Genomic DNA, 26,539 nt, shown 5'->3' with positions numbered 1-26,539 from the left:
TTGGGGGACGGAATCTTCTCTCCGGAATTCTCTCTCTAGAAGAAAGAAGTGTTTCGTTTCTACGCGTTGGGTGGAAATCTTCTCTATCTCTCTAACTTCGTAATTAAAATAACATTTTTTAATAATATTGTCAATTTTTTTAAAAAATATTAAAAAATACATATAAAAAAATAAAAATAAAAGATGCTTTTTTACTAACGGTAACTATAAACGGTTGAAGAGAGTTGAGAGAGAGAATAAAATAAGAAAAACACTAAGGCCACAGCTGGTGGCTCCTGCTGGGAACATCGTTGGCTCAAAATTTTTTTTTTTTAATTTTTTTTTTCTTAATGATTAAGAAATTTTTTTAATATTATTATAATTTTTTTATATTTTTTTAACATGTTTAAAAGTATTAAAATAAAAAATAAAAAATAAAAAATTATTTTTGCCTAACGGTGACTCTAGCGGGAGCCACCAACAGTGACTATAGCACCGTCCATAAAATAATACGTTGGAGAGGTGTTTGTACGAAGTGTAGGGTGTGGGGTTAGCTGATATTAAAAATGGAAAATTTTATTTATTTATTTTTTTAATAATTGTACATTAATATATATATTAATTTAATGTAATTAATTAAATAATAAATCTTATTAAAAAATAATAATTTAAATTTTAAATATAAAAAAATTAATATTAATATATAAATTAATACGTAATTTTATTTATGCGTATCAAACTCTTTAGAATTACTCAGACAAAAGCTCGTGGGTCTCTGGTAGCCCTCTTTTCTTGATTTTTGGGATGGCCACGATGGAAGGACGATGCTAGCACTGGTGGCTCCCGCTAAAGCCACAGCTAGCTTAAAAAAAATATATATTTTTTTTAAATTATTTTTTAATATTTTTAAATATTTTAAAAGATATATAAAATATTTATAATAATATTTAATCATTAAAAATAAAAAAATAAAAGGCCAACGGTGGCTCCCGAGGAGAGCCACAGTTGCCAAAGCATTTTTCATCATGAAAGATGGAGCAACTGATTTTCTCGTATAAAAAATCTACTTAATATCTTTAACGTTATCGTTTAAAATTATTATTCGAATATAGTTTATTTTCTTAATTTTTTTATTTAATACTTAAAAAAATTGACTATTAATAAAATTGTATATATTTTTTTAAATCGTCCCAGCGTACGCCCAGTTGTAGTGCTTCTTTTGTTGCCTATTTACTTAAAAAGAAAATTTTTCTTATTATTCTCGCACTTCAATAATTTCATATATTATATTTTTTTTATAATAAATATATAGTGTGTGGATGATAAATAGAATAATTCAATTATTTTAATGAGAATAAAATGAAATAAAAAATAATAAAATAAAAAATAATATTTTAATACATAAAATGTGTAGTATAGGATGATGTATAGCATTCATCTTACTTAAAACCTAAATGGGTAATAAGTTAATAACCCAAATGCAAGACCCAAACATTTAAAATACTAGGAAATCTATATCAATTTTAGGAAGAGGCATGCTACATAGCAGCTTCACACCCAACACATCAATATTTTTGAAGTGTAAAATGAAAGAGGGTAAAAGAGTAAAATCACTTTTTTAATGGTGTGAAAAAGTGTGGGCTGCTGTCTAGAAGTTTTCTTTTATGAAACCCTATTTATCCAATCCAACCCAACAAACCTAAAAATTGTGTTACATGTACAAACGTATTATATTAAAATAAATTCACAAAATTTTATGATTTATTATAAAAAATAATATTACGTATTATATATGTACTACAAAGTATAAATTCCTGTTCCTAAACTATTTGTCTTCTATTATTTTGAGGAAATGCTCCTTCAAACCTTTCCTTTCTATCAAATCAGTAGATAGGGGTGCTACATGCACCGTACGGTGTGGGGTAGGCCCCCCCGCCCCCCGCCCCCGCATGGGGCGGATGGGGAAATGATTCCCCGTCCCCCGCCCTCGGTGTGCAGGGGCGGGGTACCCCGTCCCGCATGACGGGTACGGTGTGCGGGGGCAATCCGTCCGCCCCCTGCACCCCCCTTCTGGGCCCAGAAGCATTTTCTGAGTCGAAAATAGCCCAAAAATTTTGGGCCCAGAAACCTCAGCAATAGGCTAAAAATGGCTTACAAAGTTGTATTTTTGGCTCAAAAAAAGCTTGTATGCCATTTTCATTTTTCAACCCATAAAATTATAAGTAAAAAGGAAAAAAAATTAAAAATCAAATTAAAAAAAAAAAGTGTTATGAATGGTAATTGATTTTATGGCTAATAAAAGTTACTAATCTAAGAGTCTAATACGTAATAAACTAATAATAATAACTAAGCTATTACAAAATTGAAAGACTAAACAATTACAAAATTACAAATCACTACAACATTAGTGGCTTTTTGCCGCGGTTTATTTTTTGACAGACTTGAGTTTGCCGTAAAAACAGCATTTCAACGGCGATATACGTACGCAGTAAAAATGCCGCGGTTAAATAGACGTCTACTGCGTTATGATAAGTTCACCAAGTAGTTGCGTCGACACTTAATGTACTGCTGCGAGTTTGGGCTGACGTAAAAGCTAAGACCAAATAATCCAAACATCGGCGAGTACCAGAAATGGACGCTGATGTAATACTAGCTTGTGCTGCGAAATCGCTAGTTTCTCACGACGGGAAGTTGCGCAGGTATGAGACTAGTCCACCAGATTTTCACCGTAAAAACCATATTTTCCATCAATTTTCGATCCGTAGAAGCATTTGAACGTTCCAGCAGAATTTTTTGAAGACATTATTAGAATTTCGTTTGAAGCTAGATAGATCTATAGCCCCAAATCGTTTCTCAACTTCTAACCCTCCTTCACCTCAGATTTGAGCATCCGGCATCTATAACCCTCCTTCACCGAAAATTCTACCAATTAAACTGTCATCCGAAAAGCCCCAATTTGTTATTGAGGCTAGCCCCAATTATCCCCTTCCTGAAAATTGCGTTGCGTTAGGCCGTCGAGAGGTAATCAATCTCTGTCCCATGTCGGACCGAGATGAGGTCGTATTTATCCCATCTTGCAAGCCACTGACTTCCGGCAATATTCTGTGGGTAATCACGACACACTTTCGCGCAGCAACTTCCGTTACTCAGAGGAAACCAATTTCCGTCAGCAGCACAGAGGCCCATCAGTTAATAAGGTTTTTATTTTTTTTTACCCCTTTGATTCCTGTATATTGATTAAGCTATATAGCTTAATAGGATCTCCTGAATGCAAAGTAGATATATGAACTTAATTTGAAGACTTGTAGTTGTAATTTCAGCTTTTATCATCCTGCCTTTTCTTTATTCTATATGTGTGTGAGTACTTAGTCGTTTATTTCGGAGAACTAGAATTTGCCTTCCAATCTATAAATATATATAAATGTCTTTTATCATCCGAAAATATGATTCTTGTGGCTTGCTGCCAATTTATTGGAGTTGTTTAATTCACTGTGTAATTAGTTTTTGCTTATTAGATGTTTAAATTTATGTTCTAGAACATTTATGCATCATTTTTTACTCTTCTACTAGTTTGACTAAGTAATCCCTTGTAAATTCTAATTTGGTTTTTACTGGAGCTGTTTGTGGCATTGCATGAGCCATACTACTGTCTTATATGGCCCCCACTTGTTTGGATGTCATGTTTATCCAAAAATCCCAAAAGTTTTGTCTAACTCTATCGACCTTACTTACCAAGACTAATGATTTGTCAGTTGAAATGAATCAGTTGTAGTAGTACTTATATAATTTACGTTCCTAATGTCCAATGTGTTATATTGTGCAAAAAAGTTGAGTTATAGTAAACTTAGAATAAAAGTTTCTCTCAATCCTTGACAACTCAAGTAAATTTGTTCTTCTTACTGGTATTTTTGACCTCTTTAACAATGCATAAACGTGAAATCTGGAGTCAAGTAGAATCCATTGACTATCGTGATTGTGAAAAACTTTGAAATCTGAGATGTCTGAGGTTGTTGCAGCTAATATGTTTGGAACTTCAGTTTCCAATGATTTTGCTCCTGAGTTTTTGCCTTTTATCGTTCTACTTGTACTTAAAGTTCTATCTTGTTTGTGGCAGATGATTGATGTCAACCTTAGAGAATCTAACTACAAGGTTAGAGTGCTGTCTTGAAGAACTCCTAGCATCGTTGCTGGGAAAAGGGATTTAAAGTTGGGGGCTAGCTGTGGAGGCATCTGCTCTATGGTTGTCGCTGGATCTGCGGACCTAGTAGTTGCCACCAATGGAGATGCAAGTGCTCTTGACCTATTGACCCAAAATACCACTTCTGATTTCGAAAGCCACCATTCCTTTTTCAAGTTGATCTCGAACAGAGTACAGTAGGGGAATAAGGACTTCGCAAAGAAGCCATCAAGGAAACCCCAGCACATGGGAATGAATAAAGAAGTTTGTTCCATACTGAAACACGTGGATCAGTTATCATCTTGTCAATTGGTAGGAAGGTGGTGCTTGGTTGGGGTTGGTGTTTTGTAACTGTGAAAGAAGGCTTGTACTGCAGAACCTTCTGCAATTCGAATAGTTTTAATGATTAATGTTGGATGATTAATGTTGTACTGGACATATATACAGAATAGTTTTAATGATATTTTGTGTTAGAACTCCTCACAAGATGTGGATGAGATGTACAATACCCATGTAATGAAACAGGTTGTGAAATATGAAGGAATTTGTAGTGCAATTCTCTAGCATAGATTGATTAAGGTCAACTCATCAAGGTCATGCCCTGAATTCAACGTACGTTGCTCAATTGTGTAGTTAAAAAAGGTTAACAAAACAGTTTAATTAAAACTATCATACCTTCCTCAATCAATCGGTTTTGGACAACATTTAGGATCGAACCGTTGTTGGATCTGGTTTTCCATTTTCTAAAACAGATTATGCACCGGTTATGGCCTCGTAAACCGGTACTCCGGTTATATATGTATTTTATAATATATATAATATATACTATTATAGTATATGTTACTATATATGATAATATATTGATATATGTTATAATATATATCATACTTGTATTATATATAGACTATAGTGATATTTTATAGTATATTATAATGTATAGTGATATAGAGCCATGCTACTTATTAGTGATAGTTTATACCATTAGTATTAGTTTTAAACTATATTATAGTATATAGTGATATAGTATTAGCTAGTATAACTATTAGTGATATAGTATACTACTAATATTAGCAGAACTCATCTCATGCTTTAATTATACATTATTGAAGTAGACTACTAGTATTAGTATTAGTCATCTCATGCTATATTATTGACATTATAATTGTCATATTATACACAATAGTGATATATTAAGGTATATAATATAACTATTAGTCTAACCATTAGTATTATATATAGTATAATATTAACACTAGTACGTATTTGTGTTAGTCATATTATAATATATTATAATATATAGTCAGGTCCAGTTTGGTTTACCGATTCACCAGTTTTTTATTACGTACACCCCTAATTTGTGTGTATATATATATGTGAATCATGTAAATGCATCGATTAGAAAATGTGATATATAAGCAATTGATGATTTAAACATTGAAAACATACATTTGAATAAAATGCAAAAGTTTATATACAATCCATTTGTGAATATTACATACTGTGAACTCATGGATTATCACCGAAATGTTCAGACGGGAAAATATAGTAATATAATGGCTGTGAATCACAACTGTTTGACATGTCTTCTCCACAATCAAATACAAACACAGCTGTGAAAACATAGAGGAGTGATAATACAGTACATTATGATACTGTGAAAGTAGTATACTACTGCGCAATGATGGCTAGCTAACTGCTGCACACAGCTATTTAAAAAAAAAAAAAAAACTGCTGCACACAGCCTTTTAGCTATGAAAAAGCAGATGCTACTCCCCCCTGCTGCTAGGAAAACAGAACGCGCGGGAGCAGGAAAATTTATTTGAGCGGGATTTCTGTTTTCATTACCAATGCACACGTAAAAGTCTTCAAAACATTCTGGCCAAACACTAGTGTTTATTTGCTCCATTTTTGCTGGATTCTAAACACAGGTGCGAGCACTCCAGTTCTTTTACTTAGCAGAACTGGACAGCCTCACCTATCTGATTAAGTAAGAACCCAAAACTGATTTCCAAACTCTTGCTTGGCTAGAGTATTGCAGAACCACTTTCTTTCTCAGCTTGTTGCACAACTCCAGCATTAATACATCTTTATGTTGACAGTTGTTGGTAGTTTACTGCTTCATTTAGTTAATATTGTTGGTTTCAGGTGCAGTATAAATGAGTCAGGCAAAAAGAGAGAGAGGCAGAGGACCTTCTGGACCAGGGCGAGGATCAGTGTTTCCTCTTATTGGACGAAACCAACAACCAGAACCAGTAGGTTGGATATTGAGGGATGAAGCAGGCGTGGACTCTGATGATTCCACTCAACCCCCAGATGAGTTACATCCATCTTTTTTGCCTCCATTTATTCCTGCAGAGGTGAATACCACATGCAATAGTAAGTATAATGTAGACATCAAACCAGATGTATTTCATAGAAAATATATTGAAGGTCCATTTTATGTTGATTGGCATGATCGTTTATACATATGGTTTAATTAACAGACCAGGATGATGTTTGTGGGGATCATATAGAACCAAATACTAGTAAACGTGGTAGGGGTGTGGCCAAAGGTACTGAGTTTGAGAGGATTCGAAAGTATGGCAAAATACCACTTGAGATCAAAGAGGGGAAGATAGGTCCATCATGCAACAATAGAACAGTCTACACAACGAGAGTGACATGGATCGTGAAGCACTATGCAGACATGAGGCATGTTAGCTGGAATGTTGTTGATGAAAAGGAGAAACAAGAACTTATTGATCGAGTTCGAGTATGGCTTTCAACTTGAACTGTTTGCTTATGCAGTGTCCAAATTGTAATGGCATGGATAATTTTAATAAGTCATTTGATGGTAGAGGCATTATAATGGTATTCTGTATGTCATTTAATTCTTTAATATACATGCCTTGAATTTCCTTGCTTATTAGAACTGGAATATCATTTATTAACATATTCCAATGTGAAGTAAGTGAATGAAGCTATGAGTATAAACCCATTACTTTTTGACAAAGAATCTAAGGAAATAGATATGTAAAACACTGCTATGAGTTATTGACAGAATTGTGCAAAGTATTTTCAACAATCTATGAAGGGTTTTTAACTCAATGACATTGATAGGCTGACTTTGTCTTGGATTGGACATTGAAAAATCATCGTCGAACTGTCATGAGTCAGCTATCTCGTGCATATAATGCGTTTCATTACAAGCTACACAAAAAGTACTTGAGTTATGCAACACATGAGGAGGCAGCAAAAGCTAATGTAGGGGGATCGGTAGAGCAAACAGTTTGGGAGTGGTTATGCAACCGGTGGGGAAGTGATTCATTCAAGGTTTTTCCAAACCTTTCCTACATGTAGGATTCATATGTCATTGGGTCTAAATCTTTGAATACTTACAACTGTTTTTATAGATAGGAAAACAGATGTTGGATTATAGACAATCATAACATGTTTTGTTGCAGAAAATGTCCAGGCAAAACAAAGAAAATAGGGCTAAACAGATGGTCAACCACACAAGCGGAAGGACATCATTTGTTGTACTAATGGAGAGAAAGGTATTGATACTAATTCCATGTCCTAGTTGCTGTGTCCAAATCTAGATGGTCAATATTGGGTAAACTAATGTCTGAATATGGTATTTTGATGTTCAAGTAGAAGGACAAAAATATGATTGATTTCTACAAAGATGTGCATTGGTCAAACAAAAAGGGGAGATTTATCACACCAACTACAGAAGACAATTATGTGAGATTTCTATTTTGTATGGACAATTATGTAACAATTGAACTGTTTTAGTGTTAGAAATAAGTATGTATGTAACCTTGTGTTCTAAGCTGTTAGTTATATGAAAGTAATGGTGGATCTGATCTCATGCAACAGAACCAGATGGTTGAAAAGATGAATGCAAAAGAGCCAGATACTCGCACAGATGAAGCAGCAGCAAACATATTTAGGGAGGTCTTGGGACATAGACCAGGGTATTCTAGAGGGATGGGGCACTCTGTTATGCCTGAATCTCCTAAAGTACCTGGCATTCAGAAATAAAGAGTATGAACGGCTTGCTAAGGAAAATGAACAAAATAAGAAAAATGCTGAGTATTATCAAAATCGGCTGAAAGAGCTTGAAAATGGTGTCCTGGCTATCCAAGAGAATATGCAAGCATATGAAGCACGTATAAACATGAGAATGTCAGGAGTTGAAACAGAATTAGAGTCTCAAAGAGAGACTCAAGCTGCAGTTCCTTAGGCATCATCCATGTGCTAGCAGTACCTATAATTATGTTTTTTTGTCTACATATATTTTTGCTACGCTTTTTGATGAAGTTGTTAGTGGGGATAATGAGGTAGCAGCATAGCCTTGAATGAAGTAAGACAATGTTCTCAATTAATACTCTTGTTGTAGAGCGTGAAGGAGCTTCATGGAGGTAATGTGGAAACATGCTTTTATTGAAAATTTTGTTTCAATAAATTTCTGGTCACATGACATTTGTTAGTTACGATGTTTTTTCAAGAATAGTATGTATTTATAAATGTTTGCAAGTTGAAGGGAGGGAAAGAGACGAATTGTGTTTGATGAATGAAATAGGAATAGTAGGAATAGGGATAGTACATGTATATGGAAAATCTGAGAGGTGATGTATGACTGAATTCAAGTGATGACATATATGTTCTATATTAGCAAAGTGACCAGTGTATAATTTTAAGTTCCTTGCTGATTCATAGCTGTACACTTTGATAGGCTAACGTGGTGTATAATCTAAATGGAATACGGTTTAAAATGCACATCAACATTTCTAGTGGGTTGTGAGTTTGCATGGTTGACCTACTGCATGGTTTTAAACTATGACCTAATATCTCATACATGCTATTAAAATATATAGATGGTAGCTACCGTGGCCATTGTTGAAATCATAACCTATGATGTATGAAAACATTTCTGAAAGTTGGAGTGCAAGCATTTGCAGGGTTGGTTAAATTTATTTTGATGTTTGGAATACATGTTTCATTGGATCATGGTCTAATGTTATAGTGGTCTAGATTAATAGTTTTGGTAATGTATGTTGACCAAAATTTGTAAAATCCTCATCTAAACCAAATTGCATTTTTTTACTGTAGGTCTAGTGTATAAGCAAGGCACATAAGGAACAAGTTAGTATTCTAGTGATCAAGGTGGTATACAAGAGGTTGGTAATGACCCTGTCAACATAAGGTAAATATAAACAAGACTTTCAAATAATCTGATCATTATATGGATTAGAAAATGCCATTCATTTTTATCTTTTATATAAATGAGTTATAGCCGTAAGGACTTGCTTCTACTGAACATAACTGAACCACAAACCAATCCCAATAGCAAATGGAGGAAAATTTGGAGATTTTTTTAGTAGATGGAGGGAATTTTGTAGATTGTTTTATGCTGAAGGAATATAAGATCATGATAATATAAATTCAGTACTGCACGCTAATGGTATAGGGATATATATGGTCATGTGTAGGGATGTGCATGGGACTACACCTGCTAATGTATATGTTTAGCAGCACATATCCAATTCAGTAGATCATGGGATATGCATGCTAATGGTATAGGGATAAGCATAACTTAAAGTTTCATGGCGGTTATATGGAATTGTAAGCATGATATGATATGCTTTGATTAGATGACATTGATGTTTATTGCAACAGGTAAATTCACCTTCCAAGGGCAAAGCTTTTTTGGGATGTGCTAGCCAATACCCCAAACAACTTCTAAGTGTAAAAATTCCTATGAATTATGTACATATACATGTAGAGCTAGTAGGACTGCTGGCATGTTGTAATAGCAGATATAAGTATGAACTGTGGGACAGTTCGAATTAAGTTATCATTTGCTGAAATTTGAAAGAGTAATATCTAAAGCTTCTGACTTGAATGACAAACTGCCCTCCAGATTTTTTATCAGATATATCAGTCTTTCACGTCTTTGCCAGCTTAAGGTTGTTTTGTACTGGTTTATTGGTAGTCCCATCATATTTATAAATGCATGCAATTTGGTTGAATCATGTATACAGATATTCGCATAGACCAAGTGTTCTATAATTATCTGATCTATATATATCATGGGCAAAACCAGATGCAGGCATTGGAAACCATGGTTTGGTATGCTTGCATCTGGCCAGAACATGGCAATTAATGGGGATATATATGATGATATATTATATATATATAAATATATATATATATATATATAATATGAATATACGTGTGATCATGTTATGTGTGTAAATTGCTAAAGCTAGCCTCTGAGATGTATTATCTAAAGCCTCTGAGATGTATCAAAATATATGTTTTAAAAGGTACTAGCTTGAATGTATATGGTGCTGTGCTAATTAGTAATTACTTTGTTATCCATCCAGCGCAAATCATCATGCTCAAAACTTCCACAAATCATGATTATCAGAAATATTATACAATTTATTAAATTTTATGGAATTTTAGAGATCAATTTTTGGAATCACTACAATAATCGTTAGACATTCCAAAATCAGGGGGGCAAATTAAATCCCACAAAATGGACCTGAAACCCTAATATTTAATCTTACCTCTGGAACTTCGAAACGGCGTTTTGGGCAAACGCCGCAAATTTTTTCTGCCGCCTCGCAGATCTTCAACGGCGGGGGTATACTCTACCGCCAGTTACATTCACTGGCAGTTGTAAAAGCCGCCATTAAAATTGATCCGAGTCGCGGCGAGCTTTAGCCCGCAGGAGGAATGTACGTGCTTTAGCGGCGCCCACTCCGATTCGGTGGACATCAATAGCGGCAGGAAAATTTTTGCCCTTCCCGACGTGTAAATCGCAGCTTACGGGGGGGTATCTGCGGCGGTTCAATCAGCGGCGAAAAGCAGAGCAAATGTCAGGGCTAAACAACAGTGTTTTGTCTGCGATGAAGAAAGCGTGGCTGAAGGGTATTATCGACAGTTCATGAGTTTATAACGGCGGCTTGGTTGCGCCGCAAAAAGCATGTATTGTTGTAGTGAATATAAAAGTGTCTAAGGGACATTGTATCAACATTACAAATCATTGAATATAAAATTTGAACAAATAATTAAAAATTGAATATTCTAAAGAGGCTTGTCAGCTGTGACTTGTCTTTGAGTCAAGGGATGTGACAGTTGGGGCGGCCCGGGTTTGAGCACATTTTTATGTTGCAGATGTGCTAGACGTCTCATGTGTTACTACAAAAATTAATATTAAAATTAATAACGATGAAATAGAAATGAATATAAATAAATTAAAATAATAAAATAAAAAATAATTACCAGGTGGTCTAAATCCAGACTGATCACCACCCTCATCGGTCTCCTTAAAATCTAAAATATCTGGAACATGAATATCATTTCCTATCGTCCAACTCTGTATGCATATTAATGCCTCTACAGTTGTAGGAGACAATGAATTACGGAAAGGATCCAATATACGACCTCCAGTACTAAAGACTGATTCTAAGGCAACGGTGCTAATAGGGATGACCAAAATACAGCGGGCAATCTCAGAAATGATGGGATATTTCTTTGAGGTATTCTTCCACCATCCTAATATATCGAAATGATCATCATCATCTTGGACCATATCCGCTGACAAATAGTTGTCTAACTCAGAAACGACCTCTGTAGATTGATGAACTAGTGTGGGATTCTGTGCGAGAGTCTTAGTCCATGGCATTCTACGCTTCTTTGTAGGAGGCCCGGTCACGGTGTCTGTAGAAGGCGTTAGGGTCGGTATATGTGTCTTCGATGTAGTACCACCCTTAATTGCATTAAACTCATCATACAATTTTTTCAGGGTATCTCAGGCCAATTCACCAATAAGTTCAGTCCATACCTGATTATGAATAAGTCCCAACCCATATAACAAGTCTAAAACTTTCAGACGGGGATCAAGAATAACAACCACATATAAGAAAATATTCATTCTAGTCAAATCTCTCCAATACTTGTCATATTTTAGCATCATGGTCACTGCCATCCCACTCATGGAACCCATACGCATATCTTCTAATTCTTCTTTTACCCTACATATTTGTTGACAAAACCAATGGGATGTAGGGTACAAAGAACCAGATATATTCAATGTGACATCATAAAATAATCCAAGAAAATCAACGAAAGTAGAAACTACCACCCAATCATCATCATTAGGCTTTCGTGACCCCACGTGCTCATCAAAGCATTTGACATATTGGATGTCTTCATCACCCAATAATTGAAAAGCTGCCTTATATTCTTGGATCGCCTCCAACATCAAGAAAGTTGAGTTCCATCTAGTAGGAACATCAGTACAAAGACCCTTATTCGATGTTATGCCCGCAGCTTTTGTAGCAATTTTGAATTTCTCCAATCTAGAAGGAGAAGACCTCACCCATTTCACAACCATTCTAACTCGTGCAACCAAGTCATCAACATCTTTCAACCCCTCAGTCACAATTAAATTCAAAATATGTGCAACACATCTAACATGCAAGTATTCACCACCCAAGAATGTCTTATTTGCATCTTTAAGATAATTCTTTAGATATCCCAATGCGACATCATTAGATGACGCATTATCAACTGACACAGACAAAACCTTTTCCAACCCCCACTCCTTTATTGCGGCCTCCAATGCCTTCCCAATCGTCTCACACTTATGATCAGTTATTTGACAAAATTTAATAATCTTTTTGTGCAGAACCTAATCAGCACCAACAAAATGCACAGTCAACGACATGTAATTCATATTTTGGATAGAAGTCCAAGTATCGGTAGTGAGGCAAACTACCAAACCCGCCAATTGGCCCCTCAAAATATCTTTATCACGGAGGTACATCTTCTTAATATCCTTTGCCACAGTGTGACGAGAAGGAAGTACAAATCTCGGTTCCAACTCTTGGACAAATTCTTGAAACCCTTTACCCTCCACAAACTGAAAAGGCAGCTCGTCCATGACAATCATACGAGCTAACTTCCTTCTACACTCATCGGGGTTATACTTCATATACCCCTTCAATGTTGGCCCCCCGGCCCCACTACTTCCATCCGCCATTTTAAAATCTAGTCTAGATTGACCCTTCTCTACTAAGGATTTTAAAATTGGACTCTTCTTGCATTGTTTGTCTAGATGGACCTTCAGCTAGGATGTACCATGTTTCCTATAGTGACATCCATACATTTTTCCACAGTGATTACATTTAGCTTGTGGGTTGTTGTGGTCACCACCCTCTAGTTTGGTAAAGTGTTGCCAAACTATGGATACAGGTTTCTTGCCCTGTGTGGGCTTCGGAGCAGGGCAAGGTGTACTCGTTATAGGGATAGGAGTAGGGTTAGTTTCTGGGGTAGGGGTGTTGGCTGGGGAAGGCGAACTATCACTGAAATCTGAAGACATTCTTAATTATCCAACAAAAAAAAAAAAAAAAATTCAAAGTGCAATTCAACACAATCAACAAAAACTGCATACAAAACTGCATACATCAAAAAAATAATTGGGTTTCGGATTGGAACCCCAATTATTGGGTTTCGGACTGGAACCCCAAATTGGGGTTCCAGTCCGAAACCCTAAATCAAATTAGGGGTTTCATTGATTGAAACCTCCAAATCAATTTGGGGGTTTCAATTAATGAAATTGCCAAATCAATTTGGGGGTGAGGGTTTCAATGAAACCCCAAACAATTGATTTCGGATTGGAACCCCAAATTGGGGTTCCAATCCGAAACCCTTCCTCAAATTAGGGGTTTCATTGATTGAAACCCCTAATTCAATTTAGGGCTTTCAATTATTGAAACCCCAACCACCAAATTAGGGTTTCGGATTGGAACTCCAATTAGAAAATTTTCCTATTTTTCCTATTTTCCTATTTTTCCTTGTAGGTAGAAAATTTTAGTTTCACCACTTTATCAGTCCTTCCCTTTCGTCTAGCTCCAAGCTCTCTGCTTTTATCATGAACTGGTTGGCTTCCGATGGGGTGACTAAAAATTGAATCCCCATCTTTTTCCTTGCAAAGAGAGCAGTATCTTAAATGACAGTTTTTTACAATTTGATAATTGGTTGTGGTTCACTACAATTTGTTGTTATAGAATATTTAAAGAAGAGACTGCATCCTCAAACTCAAGATTTTCGGTTAGAAAAAGTAATAATTCAGTTGGATAGATGGTATCAACTGGCATGAATCGTGAACGGCTAAATTTCTACTCGTGCGAGAAAAAAACATATAAACATGATTGCCCCATCATCCGTATATTTCCTTGTTTTAGTCCAAGAGAAGTAGGATTGTAATTCTCTCTCTCTACAAAACATAGGACTTAGAACCAACTTACTTAATAATTAGGCCTCATTTGGTTTGTGTCTTCTCATTTAATCATTATAATTTTTTTAAATTTTTACATAAAATATAGTAAATAATTCAACTTTTTTAAATTTTTATATTAAAAATTTATATTCTAACAATATTTTATTTAATTTTTAACTTTTATATCATCCAATCTCATTTTTATAACTAAACAAAGCCTTAAACGGCCTCCTCTTATTCAATTTGTGATCCATTTGTGATTGAATTCTGTTACGAGAAAAGTCTGTATAAATATTGACTCTTCTACAAGGAAAATGATATAATTTCAACTATATTACAGTTGGTTTACAATTGTGTATTAAATAATTATTTATTTATTGTATTTTAAACTGTTGATAGGACAATCATTTTGATTTAAAGTGAAAAATATAATTTTTAAATATAAAATTATAGATAAATAATAAAATAGTTGGTGGTGTATCATTATTTCTTATACGGAATTTGAAAAAAAGAAAAATGATTGATACAGTTATTGATTGATACAAGTGTTTCGGTGCAGAAATTGCGTACAAAAGGAAACGTCAGGTAAAAAATGAGATAATGGAAGGTGTGCGCAATTCATGCGCCAACTTTCCTGTCCGTAGCATTTGTCCTCTCTAGCATATTGTCAGACTCTAGATCCAACTTCCCTGTCTGTAGCATTTGTCCTCTCTAGCATATTGTCAGACTCTAGATGCTCATGACCACAGACACGCACGTACCCTACGAATGAAAATGAAAATTCGGTCAGTTGCCCGCAATATTAATTTGGAGAAGAGATCAGAGGAATGCAACTTTTCTTTTTTATGTTAGTTTTTTATTTAATAGTTAAGAATGTGATTATTAGTATATTGATATTTTTTTTAATTTTATAAAAATATTAAAAAATATATAAAAAATAATGATTTGGAATACATTTAAAAAAAAATGATTTGGAGTACGTTAATTTCAAGTTTTCAACAACTAAAGGAAAATGAATATCCATTTTTTAAATAAACAATTAATTTCTTTGTATTAGAAAATCATCTTCTGGGTTCTATATTGGTTTTAACGTGAAATTACTTGAAGGGACAAGGAATTAAATCATGTGTTTTTTAATTCCTAAGGAAAAAAAAAAAAAAACATCTGTTGTCTACTAAAATAGAATATCGCCTGATCTAGTTTGTTGTCAACTTTCCACCTCTTCATCTCTCCCCCCCCCTCTCTCTCTCCCCCACTCGTCGTTATATATTTTTGTAAGCTGCAGCCATCAACTACTTGCACATTCACTGCAATTATCTGCTGCGAACACAGCCATGGGAACTCAAGCTCCCAGTCATGATCAGAACTCATGCGATGGCGCTGAAGTTAGTCTCTCTCTCTCTCTCTCTCTCTCTCTCTCTCTCTCTCTCTCTTGTTTATGCCCATGAGCACGTTACACACACACACACACACAACGGAAGTTCTGGAATTCCCAAAATCGCTGGAGTTCTGTATTGAGCTCTTCCGAGTCACTTTGATCATTTCATATAAATTTTTATATAGGATACATAAAAATGCATCATAGATGTTATATAAACTCGCGCGTTCTTGTTTAAGTTCATGATGCGTTTTTAATACCATATATGCAGTTCATAAAGATGCATCAGAGTCAGAACACTGCCACAAAAAACCAGCTTTCCGAACAAGATCTGCTCCCACGACGCTGCAGCAACTCTGAGTCCGTCGACGACGATGGCCGCAGCCCAAAGCGAGCAGGTAATTAAGGCAGGCTGGAGTTCGAAATAATATTTTCTGTCATAGTTGTGGTCAGTCTCCACATTGGGGGCAGGGGGGTGACAAATTTGAATATATATATATATATATATATATGTTACTTTTTTTATTTAATAAAATAATATTAATTTATCATGTATTGGCCTTCCTCTAAAAATTATTTTGGTCCCTCCATAAAATTTAATCTGATATAAATATGAAATAAATAAAAAACATTTCATATAAAATAAAATACATAATTTTTATTATAAATAAAAAAAATTCTAATTATAACTAATAGTATTTCTAACCTTTTTTCATTATCTATATTAAAAGAGAAATAGATAAGAATTTTGATTTAGATTCAATACTTGATGATTTTATTTATTTAAAAGAACACGAGTTACAATTTTAAACACTTTGTATTTTTTTGTTTAATATATTTGTATGAATGTCTTTATATTATTTTAATGATATATTTTTCTTGATATATCAAATATTTTTTTAATACGTAAGTTATATTAAACCTATTTTATGTTTATTGTAAATTTTCCTATTAAATTATTATATATCATAAAAAAAATTGTATAAAAGTAGAATAAAAAATATTATATATATATTGTTTTAGTTTTATTTGGCCCCTCTAAAATAAATTCCTAGCTCCGCCACTTCTTGATGTATATATATTATATATATCAATATAACTTTTCAACGGTGCAGGGACGGTTTGGAGTGCAAGTGTTTCCTTAACAACGGCTATTGTGGCTAGCCCTTTGTTTCTCATGTCCTTGCCTGGGAACGTTGCACAACTTGGCTGGGTTGCTGGTCCAGCCGTGATCATCTTCTTCGCCCTCTTGACTTACTGCACCTCCGCTTTGCTGTGCGCTTGCTACCGTTCACCTGAAGTCCCTGCCAAGAGAAACGATACTTACATGGAAGCCATTCGATCCAACTTGGGTAAGGTTTTTTTTTCCAATCAAATTAACAAGTTCATGATCATGATCAATACAATACTGTTAATTGCAGCTTTGATCTTGAAGTATCTTTTCTTTTCTTTTCATGGTTTTAATTTAATACTTTCTAGATGGGGCAAAGTACTTCAAGATCTGCTTGGTGATTAAATACCTGAACCTTCTTGAAGCAGCCAGCGAGTACACTGTATTTGCAGCCCTAATGATGATGCACGTAGCTAGGTTTGAAATCTTGTGTACAATATCTTAATTATCATTTTGATTAATCCTTTAATTTAGAGCCTAATTAATTATGGGACATTTGGGTGGTTGTTATCAAACAGGGATATCAAGTACGGGCTCTCTAATTGTTGCAACGCAGCTGATGCATGTTATGTTAATCCCATGCCATACTTCATGGCTTTCGCCGTTGCTCAAATAATTCTCTTTCAAATTCCCAAGTTTCCAGCTGCGCATGAGTTTCTCCATTCTGTGTCTTATGATGTTCCTACTGTATTCAGTAATTGTTCTTGGCCTTGCTATCGCTAAAGTTGCAGGTACGTACGTACAAGTTTTGTTCGTTATGCTCAATTATATTACTGGACAATCACACGCGGCCGAAGCTTGCATAAAGACCTTGCTAGACTAGATCTCCCAAAGAACCTGTCAAGCACGACATTTCACCTCAAAGTTTTCATTTTATAACAAAAATCTTTGTGCTAATTGTTTCATTATATCATTTTCTTAGAATTTACAAGTTTTAATATCCATAAATGATTTCTTAATTTAGCTATATATGTACGTATATTGATATGTACAATATTTAAATTGATAATTCTGATCTTGCCATATTTTGCTAAAATACTATTGAAGCAAAGAGTCATGATGAAATACCAAAAAGCCCTGCATGACTCAGCTCTTACATAACCAACTGAGAAAGGAAGACTCTCGAAGAAATTGACAAACTGATTGTGCTGAGGTGTACAGTGTAGATTTGATCTCTATATCTTTCTGTTATGAAAGTAGTCTATAAATACTCTGTACTCACTGTATGAGAAAGTAACAAGCAATAATAACATCTTTCTGAGAATCTTTTTCCTTTCAGACGTTCTGTCAAGCACTTTATGTGCAAGTTCTTTTTAGTCCTTTTTACCCATTCAATATGGTATCAAGAGACTGAAAACAGACTTGCGTCTGTCGTTCTCGGTACCTGTCATGACTTCCGAATCACCCACCTCTCCGCTCACATTACCCACCCCTCCTCCCTCTCCACCGAAATCCTTTTATCCCACTCTATCCTCCCCTTCCACCAATTTGATCACTGTCAAACTTAATATTGACAACTATCTGCTCTGGAAAGCCCAGATTCAACCATTTCTCATAGGTCATCGTCTCTTTGGTTATATCGATGGCACTGTCCCTGCCCCACCTTCCACCATTAATGGAATTCCTAACCCCGACTACAATCAGTGGGTTTTACAAGATCAACTTATTCTATCAGCCATCAACTCTTCTCTCACTGATACGGTGCTTGCTCAAATCCTTGAATGCACTACTTCACGTGATGCTTGGACCATGCTTCAGCCTCTTTTTTCTGCACAATCTTCTGCACATATTATGCAGACCAAATTTCAGCTAGCCACTCTAAAGAAAGGATCCGAAACTATCTCTGCTTACTTCAACAAAGCTTCTGCTCTTTCCTCTTCTTTAAGTGCTGCTGGCCATCCTCTTCCTCCCTCTGAATTTGCAATCTATCTTTTGGCTGGTTTAGGATCTGATTATGAATCCATCGTGACCTCCATCACCACCAGACCAGAACCTTTATCCTCCTCTCAAATTTTCAGCTACCTTCTCAATCATGAGTCTAGACTTGCTCATCAAACTCATTCCCTGCTCTCGGCCAGTCCTATCTCTATCAATTCCACTACCACTCAATCTCAGTCTTCTTCCTCTTCATCTAATAGAGGTCGTGGACGTGAATTCTATCGTGGTCGTACTCGTGGCAGGGGCTGAGGCTCTTCTTCACATTCCAACTTTTTTAATCACTCCTCTGCTTCTCGTCCAACCTGTCAGGTCTGTCAAAAATCTGGTCACACGGCGTTGTCCTGCTATCATCGTTTTAACCACACCTATCAATCTGGTCCTCCATCCTCTCTTCAAGCTCACTACACTGCCCTTCCTAATCCACATCCTTCCATGTCCAACTGGTTTCCCGATACTACTGCAACCAACCATTTCACAGATGACTTTGCTAATCTTCATATAGATCCTACTCCATATTATGGTGCTGATCAAGTCAGTCTTGGTGATGGTTCTTCTCTCTCCATCCAGAACACTGGCACGGCTCAACTTGCCACTTCTTCTCGTCAATTTCTCCTTAAAAATCTTTTACATGTTCCTGCCATTACTAGAAATTTGCTATCTGTTAGACAATTTTGTGTTGATAACTCTGTATTTTTTGAGTTTCATTCCTCTGGTTTTTTTGTGAAGGATCTACATACTCGGAAGGTGCTTCTTCAAGGACCTGTTAAAGATGGGCTTTATGTACTTCAACCTGATGCTGAGGCTAAACAACTGCAGTTTCCATCAACTCGTCCTTCTTCAGTTTTTCGACCACAAGCTTTAATTGGTGAACGAACCTCCACACAAACATGGCACTTCCGTTTAGGACATCCCAATCCTCGTGTTACCTCCTTTACTTTACATCAATTTCATTTACCTGTTTCTGCTGCAAATTCTACTTTTACGTGTCAAGCTTGCTTGCAAGCTAAATCTCATGTTCTCCCTCATCCTCCTTCCCCTTCCCGTTCTCAATTTCCCTTTCAACTTTTATTTTTAGATGTTTGGGGACCAGCACCTGTACTGTCCTCTAAGGGATTTCAGTTTTATCTTTCGATAGTGGATGATTATACTAAATACATTTGGTTTTTCCCTTTACGAGTCAAATCTAATGTGGTTGCTATTTTTCTTGCCTTTCTTCGATATGTGAGTAATACTTTTTCTTCAAATGTAATTGCCATACAAACTGACTGGGGAGGAGAATTTCGACCCCTTCAATCACTACTTCAAACTTTTGGCATTACTCATCGCATTACCTGTCCATACTCTCATCCACAAAATGGAAGTGTTGAGCGACATCATCGACATATCGTTGAGACCGGCCTATCACTTTTAGCTCACTCCTCTATGTCCAATAAATATTGGATAGAAGCTTTTCAGACGGCCACTTTTCTCATTAATTCTTTGCCGTCTCCAATCCTTAACAATACCTCACCATTTCAGAAATTGTTTCAACAAATTCCAGATTACTCCTTTTTTCGTGTCTTTGGGTCAGCTTGTTGGCCCAATCTTCGGCCCTACAATAAGCATAAAATTGATCTTCGTTCTCATCTTTGCGTCTTCATTGGTTATAGTCCTGATCATAAAGGTTACAATTGTCTACATGTACCTACTGGTCGTGTCTATATATCTCGTGACGTTCGTTTTGATGAGTCTTGTTTTCCCTTCGCCTCCACTGGGTCTACGTCTACTTTAAATCATCCGAATTCTTTTCCTGAGTCTCATCACTTACTCGACTCCCGTTCTCCCCCCATTCGGCCTCCAGATATTACTTCATCTCCTCGGCCCACTCCCACTCAATTATCCTCACGGCCCACTCACTCTCAACCCGTATCCACTTCCTCTCAACTCGTATCCACTTCCTCTCAACCCGTACTTGCTCACTCCAGCACTGATTCCCCTCCTTCTTCTCCTTCGCCGAACCCATCTTCTCCTTCGACAGAGTCATCTTCTTCCAGACAAATTTCTTCCATCCAACCTCCTTCGGCTCCTCCTCCCATCCAACTTCATGGTTTCCATCCCATGATTACTCGCTCAAAAACCAACATCCACTGCCCTCGCCTTCGTTCTGACGGCACAGTACCTTACCCACATCGTAAATCCACTTCTCTCACTACGTCTGTTGTTTCTTCCATTCCTGAGGATCCCACTTCATACACTGAAGCTGCAAAATTTCCTGAGTGGCGTGAAGCCATGTCCACTGAGTTTCAAGCCTTACTCCATACCCGTACGTGGGATCTCATTCCTCCCTCTTCCAACCTCAATATTCTTGGCTGTAAGTGGGTTCTCAAGACCAAGAGGCGTGCTGATGGCACTCTTGAGCGACGCAAAGCTCGATTGGTCGCCAAAGGGTTCCACCAGCAACCCGGTCTTGATTACTCTGAAACTTTTTCTCCGGTGGTTAAATCTGTAACCATCAGACTTCTCCTCTCCATCGCTGTCACCAGAAGTTGGCCTCTTCATCAGCTTGATATACAGAATGCTTTCTTGCACGGGGACTTGGAGGAGGATGTGTTCATGCATCAACCTATCGGGTTTGTTAATCCTGACTTCCCTCATTATATCTGTAAATTACGTAAGTCCATTTACGGGTTGAAACAAGCTCCTCGGGCTTGGTTCTCCAAATTAAGTTCCAAATTGTTGTCCTTAGGATTTCATGCATCTGTCTCCGATTCTTCTCTTTTTATTTTTTCTGCTAATTCTCATTCCATTTATATACTTGTTTACGTAGATGATATTATTGTTACTGCTTCTACTCCATCACTGATAACTGATTTCATTTGTTCCCTTCGTTCTGATTTTCCTGTTAAAGATCTTGGTGCTCTGCATTTTTTCTTGGGTCTCGAAATTTGCCGTACCTCCTCTGGTTTGTGTTTGTCTCAAACTCGTTACATTAATGATCTTCTCCTTCGGACCAACATGCAGAAATCAAAACCTGTGTCTACTCCCATGTGTTCCAATGTTAAACTTTCTGCGTTTGATGGTGCTTCCTTTGAAGATCCTCACCTATACAGAAGTGTTGTAGGGAGTCTCCAGTACTTAGCTTTTACCCGTCCTGATTTGTCATTTGCAGTAAACAAAGTGTGTCAGTTTATGCACTGTCCTCGGGTTCCTCATTGGCAAGCCGTCAAGCGTATCTTACGATATCTTCGACTCACCACAAACTTTGGCCTTCATTTTTCACCATCTACCTCTCCTAAACTTACTGCATTCTCGGATGCAGATTGGGCAGGTTGCCCTGATGATCGTAAGTCAACTGGTGGCTTTTGCATTTATTTTGGCTCTAATCTGATTTCATGGGGTTCTAAAAAGCAACCAACTATTGCCCGTTCTTCTACGGAGGCTGAGTACAAAGCTGTGGCTAACACAGCTTGTGAACTTTTATGGATACAATCCTTATTAAAAGAACTGGCAATTTTTCTTCCTGATCCCCCTACCTTATGGTGTGATAACCTTGCAGCCACATACTTATCTGTGAACCCAGTTCTCCACTCTAGAACTAAACATGTGGAACTTGATTTTCATTTTGTAAGAGAACGTGTAGCTGCAAAAACACTTAAAGTCTCTTTTATTTCTGGCAAAGACCAAGTGGCTGACATTCTCACCAAGCCACTCTCATCGGTCCGTTTCAGTTTTCTGCGCTCCTGCCTTTACATCTCTCCAGTACCAGTTGGAGCGAGGGGGGCTATTGAAGCAAAGAGTCATGATGAAATACCAAAAAGCCCTGCATGACTCAACTCTTACATAACCAACTGAGAAAGGAAGACTCTCGAAGAAATTGACAAACTGATTGTGCTGAGGTGTACAGTGTAGATTTGATCTCTATATCTTTCTGTTATGAAAATAGTCTATAAATACTCTGTACTCACTGTATGAGAAAGTAACAAGCAATAATAACATCTTTCTGAGAATCTTTTTCCTTTCAGACGTTCCGTCAAGCACTTTATGTGCAAGTTCTTTTTAGTCCTTTTTACCCATTCAATAAATACCAATATCTTCTTGTCAGGTGTGCATGGGATATATTATACTGATCACCTTCCATTGACGGATAGTAATAATACTATGACTCGAGCCCAAAAAATATTGAAGATCGTCCAAGCAGTCGGGAATATAGCTCATGCATACGATTTATCAGCCGTCCTTATTGAAATCATGGTATAATATATATCTCATGTCCAAAGCATATATTGAATTCATAGCTTTGTTTTTTTTTTTTTTTGTTTTCTTACATCCATGATTAATATCATGATGTTGATCAACTGATTAACCAAATCATGTAAAACAGGACACAATTAAATCCCCACCATCAGAAGCCGAGACAATGAAAAAGGCCACTCGACGTAGCCTTATACTCACAACCTTTGTCTCCATGCTTCATGGCTGCTTGCTTTTTGCTGCTTTTGGAAATAACGTCTCTCCTGTCTTCCTCCTTCATGGCTTCTATAAATCATATTGGCTGCTTGACATGATAGCAAGTGCTACCATTGTAATCCAATTTGCTGGAGGATACCAGATCTATTTGCAACCCATTTTGGCCATGGTTGAGGAAACCCTAGCAAAGAGATTCCCGGATAATGAATTCGTCACCAAAGACATTAAAATCCCGACCGGCTGCAGGCATTTTGGTCCCTATAAACTCAACCTATTTCGACTGGTTTGGAGGACACTTTTCGTGATCACAACCACTGTGTTATCAATGTTTCTACCAATCTACCTCGACCTGCTTAAACTCTTTCAGATTTTGGCCTTCTGGCCTATCGCAATTTACTTCCCAGTGGAGATGTATACGGTGCAAAAGAAGATACCAAAGTGGAGCAAAAGATGGATTTGCCTTCACATCCTCAGTGTCGGGTGCCTCATTGTTACCATAGCTACAGCTGCTGCCTCTGGTGTTGATATTTTTAGTATTGGGTCTAATTATTATAATCCCTTCAAGCCAAAGTATTAATTTCTAGGCCGATCATCAACTTCATTTCATCTGTGGGCGTACGGTTCTGGCCGGCCATAAATCAAACACTATGCAGCTTACTTAGTTTTGATTTTCCTTATATAATACATTAAGGTGTTTATCTTCACGTAATTTTCCTATATATTCATGGCCGGAATCAACGCTTTGTACTAAGTTACAATTAAAAATGAAAAATATGTAGTTATTAAAGTCTCTTTGATCTCCTTCTCTCTTCTTTTCTATTAGGTTTTATATTTTCTATCATTTACAATCAATTCGTATGTACGTTTTTGGATTATTATATGCATTATTTTGGAATGCATCTCGCATGTGGTAATAGAATACTTACACACATATACATACATACATACATACATATATAGAATGAAGAATCTAATTAAGAATCATGCATGCTCTCTTAACACAACAATTTATTTATTTTTTCTTAGGAATTAAAAAACACGTGATTTAATTCCTTTTCCCTTCAAGCAATTTCGCGTTAAAACCAATATAGAGGAAAGCGAAAATGCATGGACATTGACGAACCCAAAGGATGATTTTCTAATACAAAGAAATTAATTGTTTATTTAAAAAATCGATATTCATTTTCCTTTAGTTGTCGAAAACTTGAAATTAACGTACTCCAAATCATTCTTTTTTATTATATATATATATTTTAACATTTTTAAATATTTTTAAAAAATTAAAAAAAATATTAATATATTAATAATTACTTTTTTAACTATTAAGTAAAAAAGACTAGCATAAAAAATAAAAACTTTTTGCATCTCTTTGGTCTCATCTCCAAATTAATATTGCAGCAACTGGCCGAATCTTCATTCGTAGTTCCGGATGCAGAGTGAGGCCCCTCGCTCATTCTGACCCTCGTATTATGTGCTGGACATCTTATAGTCAATGTCCATGTGGGTTGTGGGCCTGTGGCAAGCAGGCTGTGTACTTTACTTTTTTATTCTTGGTTTGAGCATGCACGCTAATCATTTTTTACCAGCAAAATACCATATAAATATATATATATATATAAATACCATATATATATATATATATATATATTTATATTTATATATTACCAGTTAAGACCCCTAAAGAGAAAAAATATCAGCTACGCACGTACCCTACGAATGAAGATTCGGCCAGTTGCTGCAATTATCTCGAGATATATAGTTCTTTTTAATTTGTTTCTAGATTTAAATTAAAAATAATAATGTGTTGCTTTAAAATAATATATATATAGGAAAAAAACTAATTTAGAAGTCTTTTTCCACACACACACACATATATATATTTTTATATATATATATATATATAAAGGAATTGAGTTTCATGTTTTCCAATTTTCAATTTTTCAGTGATCATTTTTAGTACCAGAAAAATACCATATATGTATTACCAATTAAGGCGTCTACGTCGATCAGACAATGATTCCATTTCAATTTTTTAAGGACTTTTCTGCCCCCACTCAGTTTCGACTACTCGGTCATGACCACCTGGCCTTCTTTCTTTCTTCGTTTTCTTCCTTTTTTTTTTTTTTTTTTTTTTTTAGATCATGCTAGAGGGACCGATGATCCAACCAATTCCTTCATTTCAGATTTATTTATTTATTTTTATATTTCTTTTATTCATTTTTTAAACACTTTTAAATATATATTTAAAAAATACATAAACTCAACAATATTCATTTACTTAATTACTGAGAATTTTTATTTTTAAAAAAATTAAAATTGGTAAACCATCCATGGTTCATAGACTTCATTTTCCTTTTCATTTTCCTGTGTCAGCTATAAAAACGACAATATGTGGGATGACACGCCGATTGAGATGGATTGCTGTATGTTGCAGTACTAGTAGTGCGGGTGTGCAGACAAAACCGATTTAACGGAATTTTACTACGTATAAATATAATTATGCATTAATCTGTATATTAATACTGATTTATTTATACTTAAAATTTAAATTAATATTATTTTCAATCAAATCTATTTTTTAACTAATCACATCATATTGATGCACAGATTAATACACAACTATACTTATAACTATATTTTTCCCATTTAACGTCTTCAGATACGAGGGTTCTTTCACTCTGCCAACAACTCTGGTAGCCCAACAAAAGTGCGCCCACCGTAATTGACTTCTTCTCTACCGCGCTGATGTGTTACCTCTCCTCTTCGTGTGGTTGAAAGGTTGAAATTAATTGAAATGGATCAGCCAAAAAAACGACGATACAATCCTTTTCTTTTTTTTTTTTTAATCAATTGCAACGATATTATAAAAACGTTACAATTGATATCAATTATAATATTTTTTTTTCGTTGTAAATTCTATTGCAACACGTTAGAAATGGATTATAAAATTTATATTAGAAACGTTGCTTTTGAACAATTCTAACGATTTTAATCTTTGCAAAAACTCAAAATAGCGCTGTAAATATCCCATATCAGAAGCAACGTTTGCCTCCTTCATTGTATTTAATATTTTTTGTAAGGACTAAAATCGTTGCAAAAGGTTAAAAAGCGTTGCAAATACCCCATATCAAAAGCAACGCTTGCTTCTTTCGTTGTATTTAGTATTTTTTG

At 35.7% G+C, this 26,539-nt stretch overlaps 1 protein-coding gene across 2 annotated transcripts; it reads left to right on the top strand.

Moving 5' to 3' along the window:
• The first annotated feature begins 6,022 nt into the window (after positions 1-6,022).
• LOC122297630 lies at positions 6,023-10,048 on the top strand. Of its 2 annotated transcripts, XR_006238842.1 has the most exons (9): positions 6,023-6,143; positions 6,302-6,532; positions 6,640-6,908; positions 7,256-7,468; positions 7,600-7,692; positions 7,793-7,882; positions 8,018-8,562; positions 9,254-9,347; positions 9,821-10,048. XR_006238842.1 is itself a non-coding variant. In XM_043107740.1 (7 exons), exons 2-7 carry the CDS (start codon positions 6,313-6,315, stop codon positions 8,180-8,182), a joined length of 1,050 nt encoding a protein of 349 aa, XP_042963674.1. In that variant the 5' UTR covers positions 6,023-6,143; positions 6,302-6,312; the 3' UTR covers positions 8,183-10,048. The 2 variants fall into 2 exon arrangements, 1 of the variants encoding a protein (XP_042963674.1); XM_043107740.1 differs by having other exon boundaries at positions 8,018-10,048.
• Positions 10,049-26,539: the final 16,491 nt, after the last annotated feature.

This window comes from Carya illinoinensis, chromosome 15, assembly GCF_018687715.1.
Source record: "Carya illinoinensis cultivar Pawnee chromosome 15, C.illinoinensisPawnee_v1, whole genome shotgun sequence".
Lineage (NCBI taxonomy): Eukaryota > Viridiplantae > Streptophyta > Magnoliopsida > Fagales > Juglandaceae > Carya > Carya illinoinensis.
This window is presented reverse-complemented; position numbering and strand designations above follow the sequence as displayed.

Coding starts and splice junctions, on each gene's coding strand:
- LOC122297630 (XM_043107740.1), top strand. CDS start 6,313: ATGAGTCAGGCAAAAAGAGAGAGAGGCAGAGGACCTTCTGGACCAGGG. Junction 6,533..6,639: donor GGTGAATACCACATGCAATA/GTAAGTATAATG, acceptor TTTAATTAACAG/ACCAGGATGATGTTTGTGGG. Junction 7,469..7,599: donor GGGGAAGTGATTCATTCAAG/GTTTTTCCAAAC, acceptor GTTTTGTTGCAG/AAAATGTCCAGGCAAAACAA.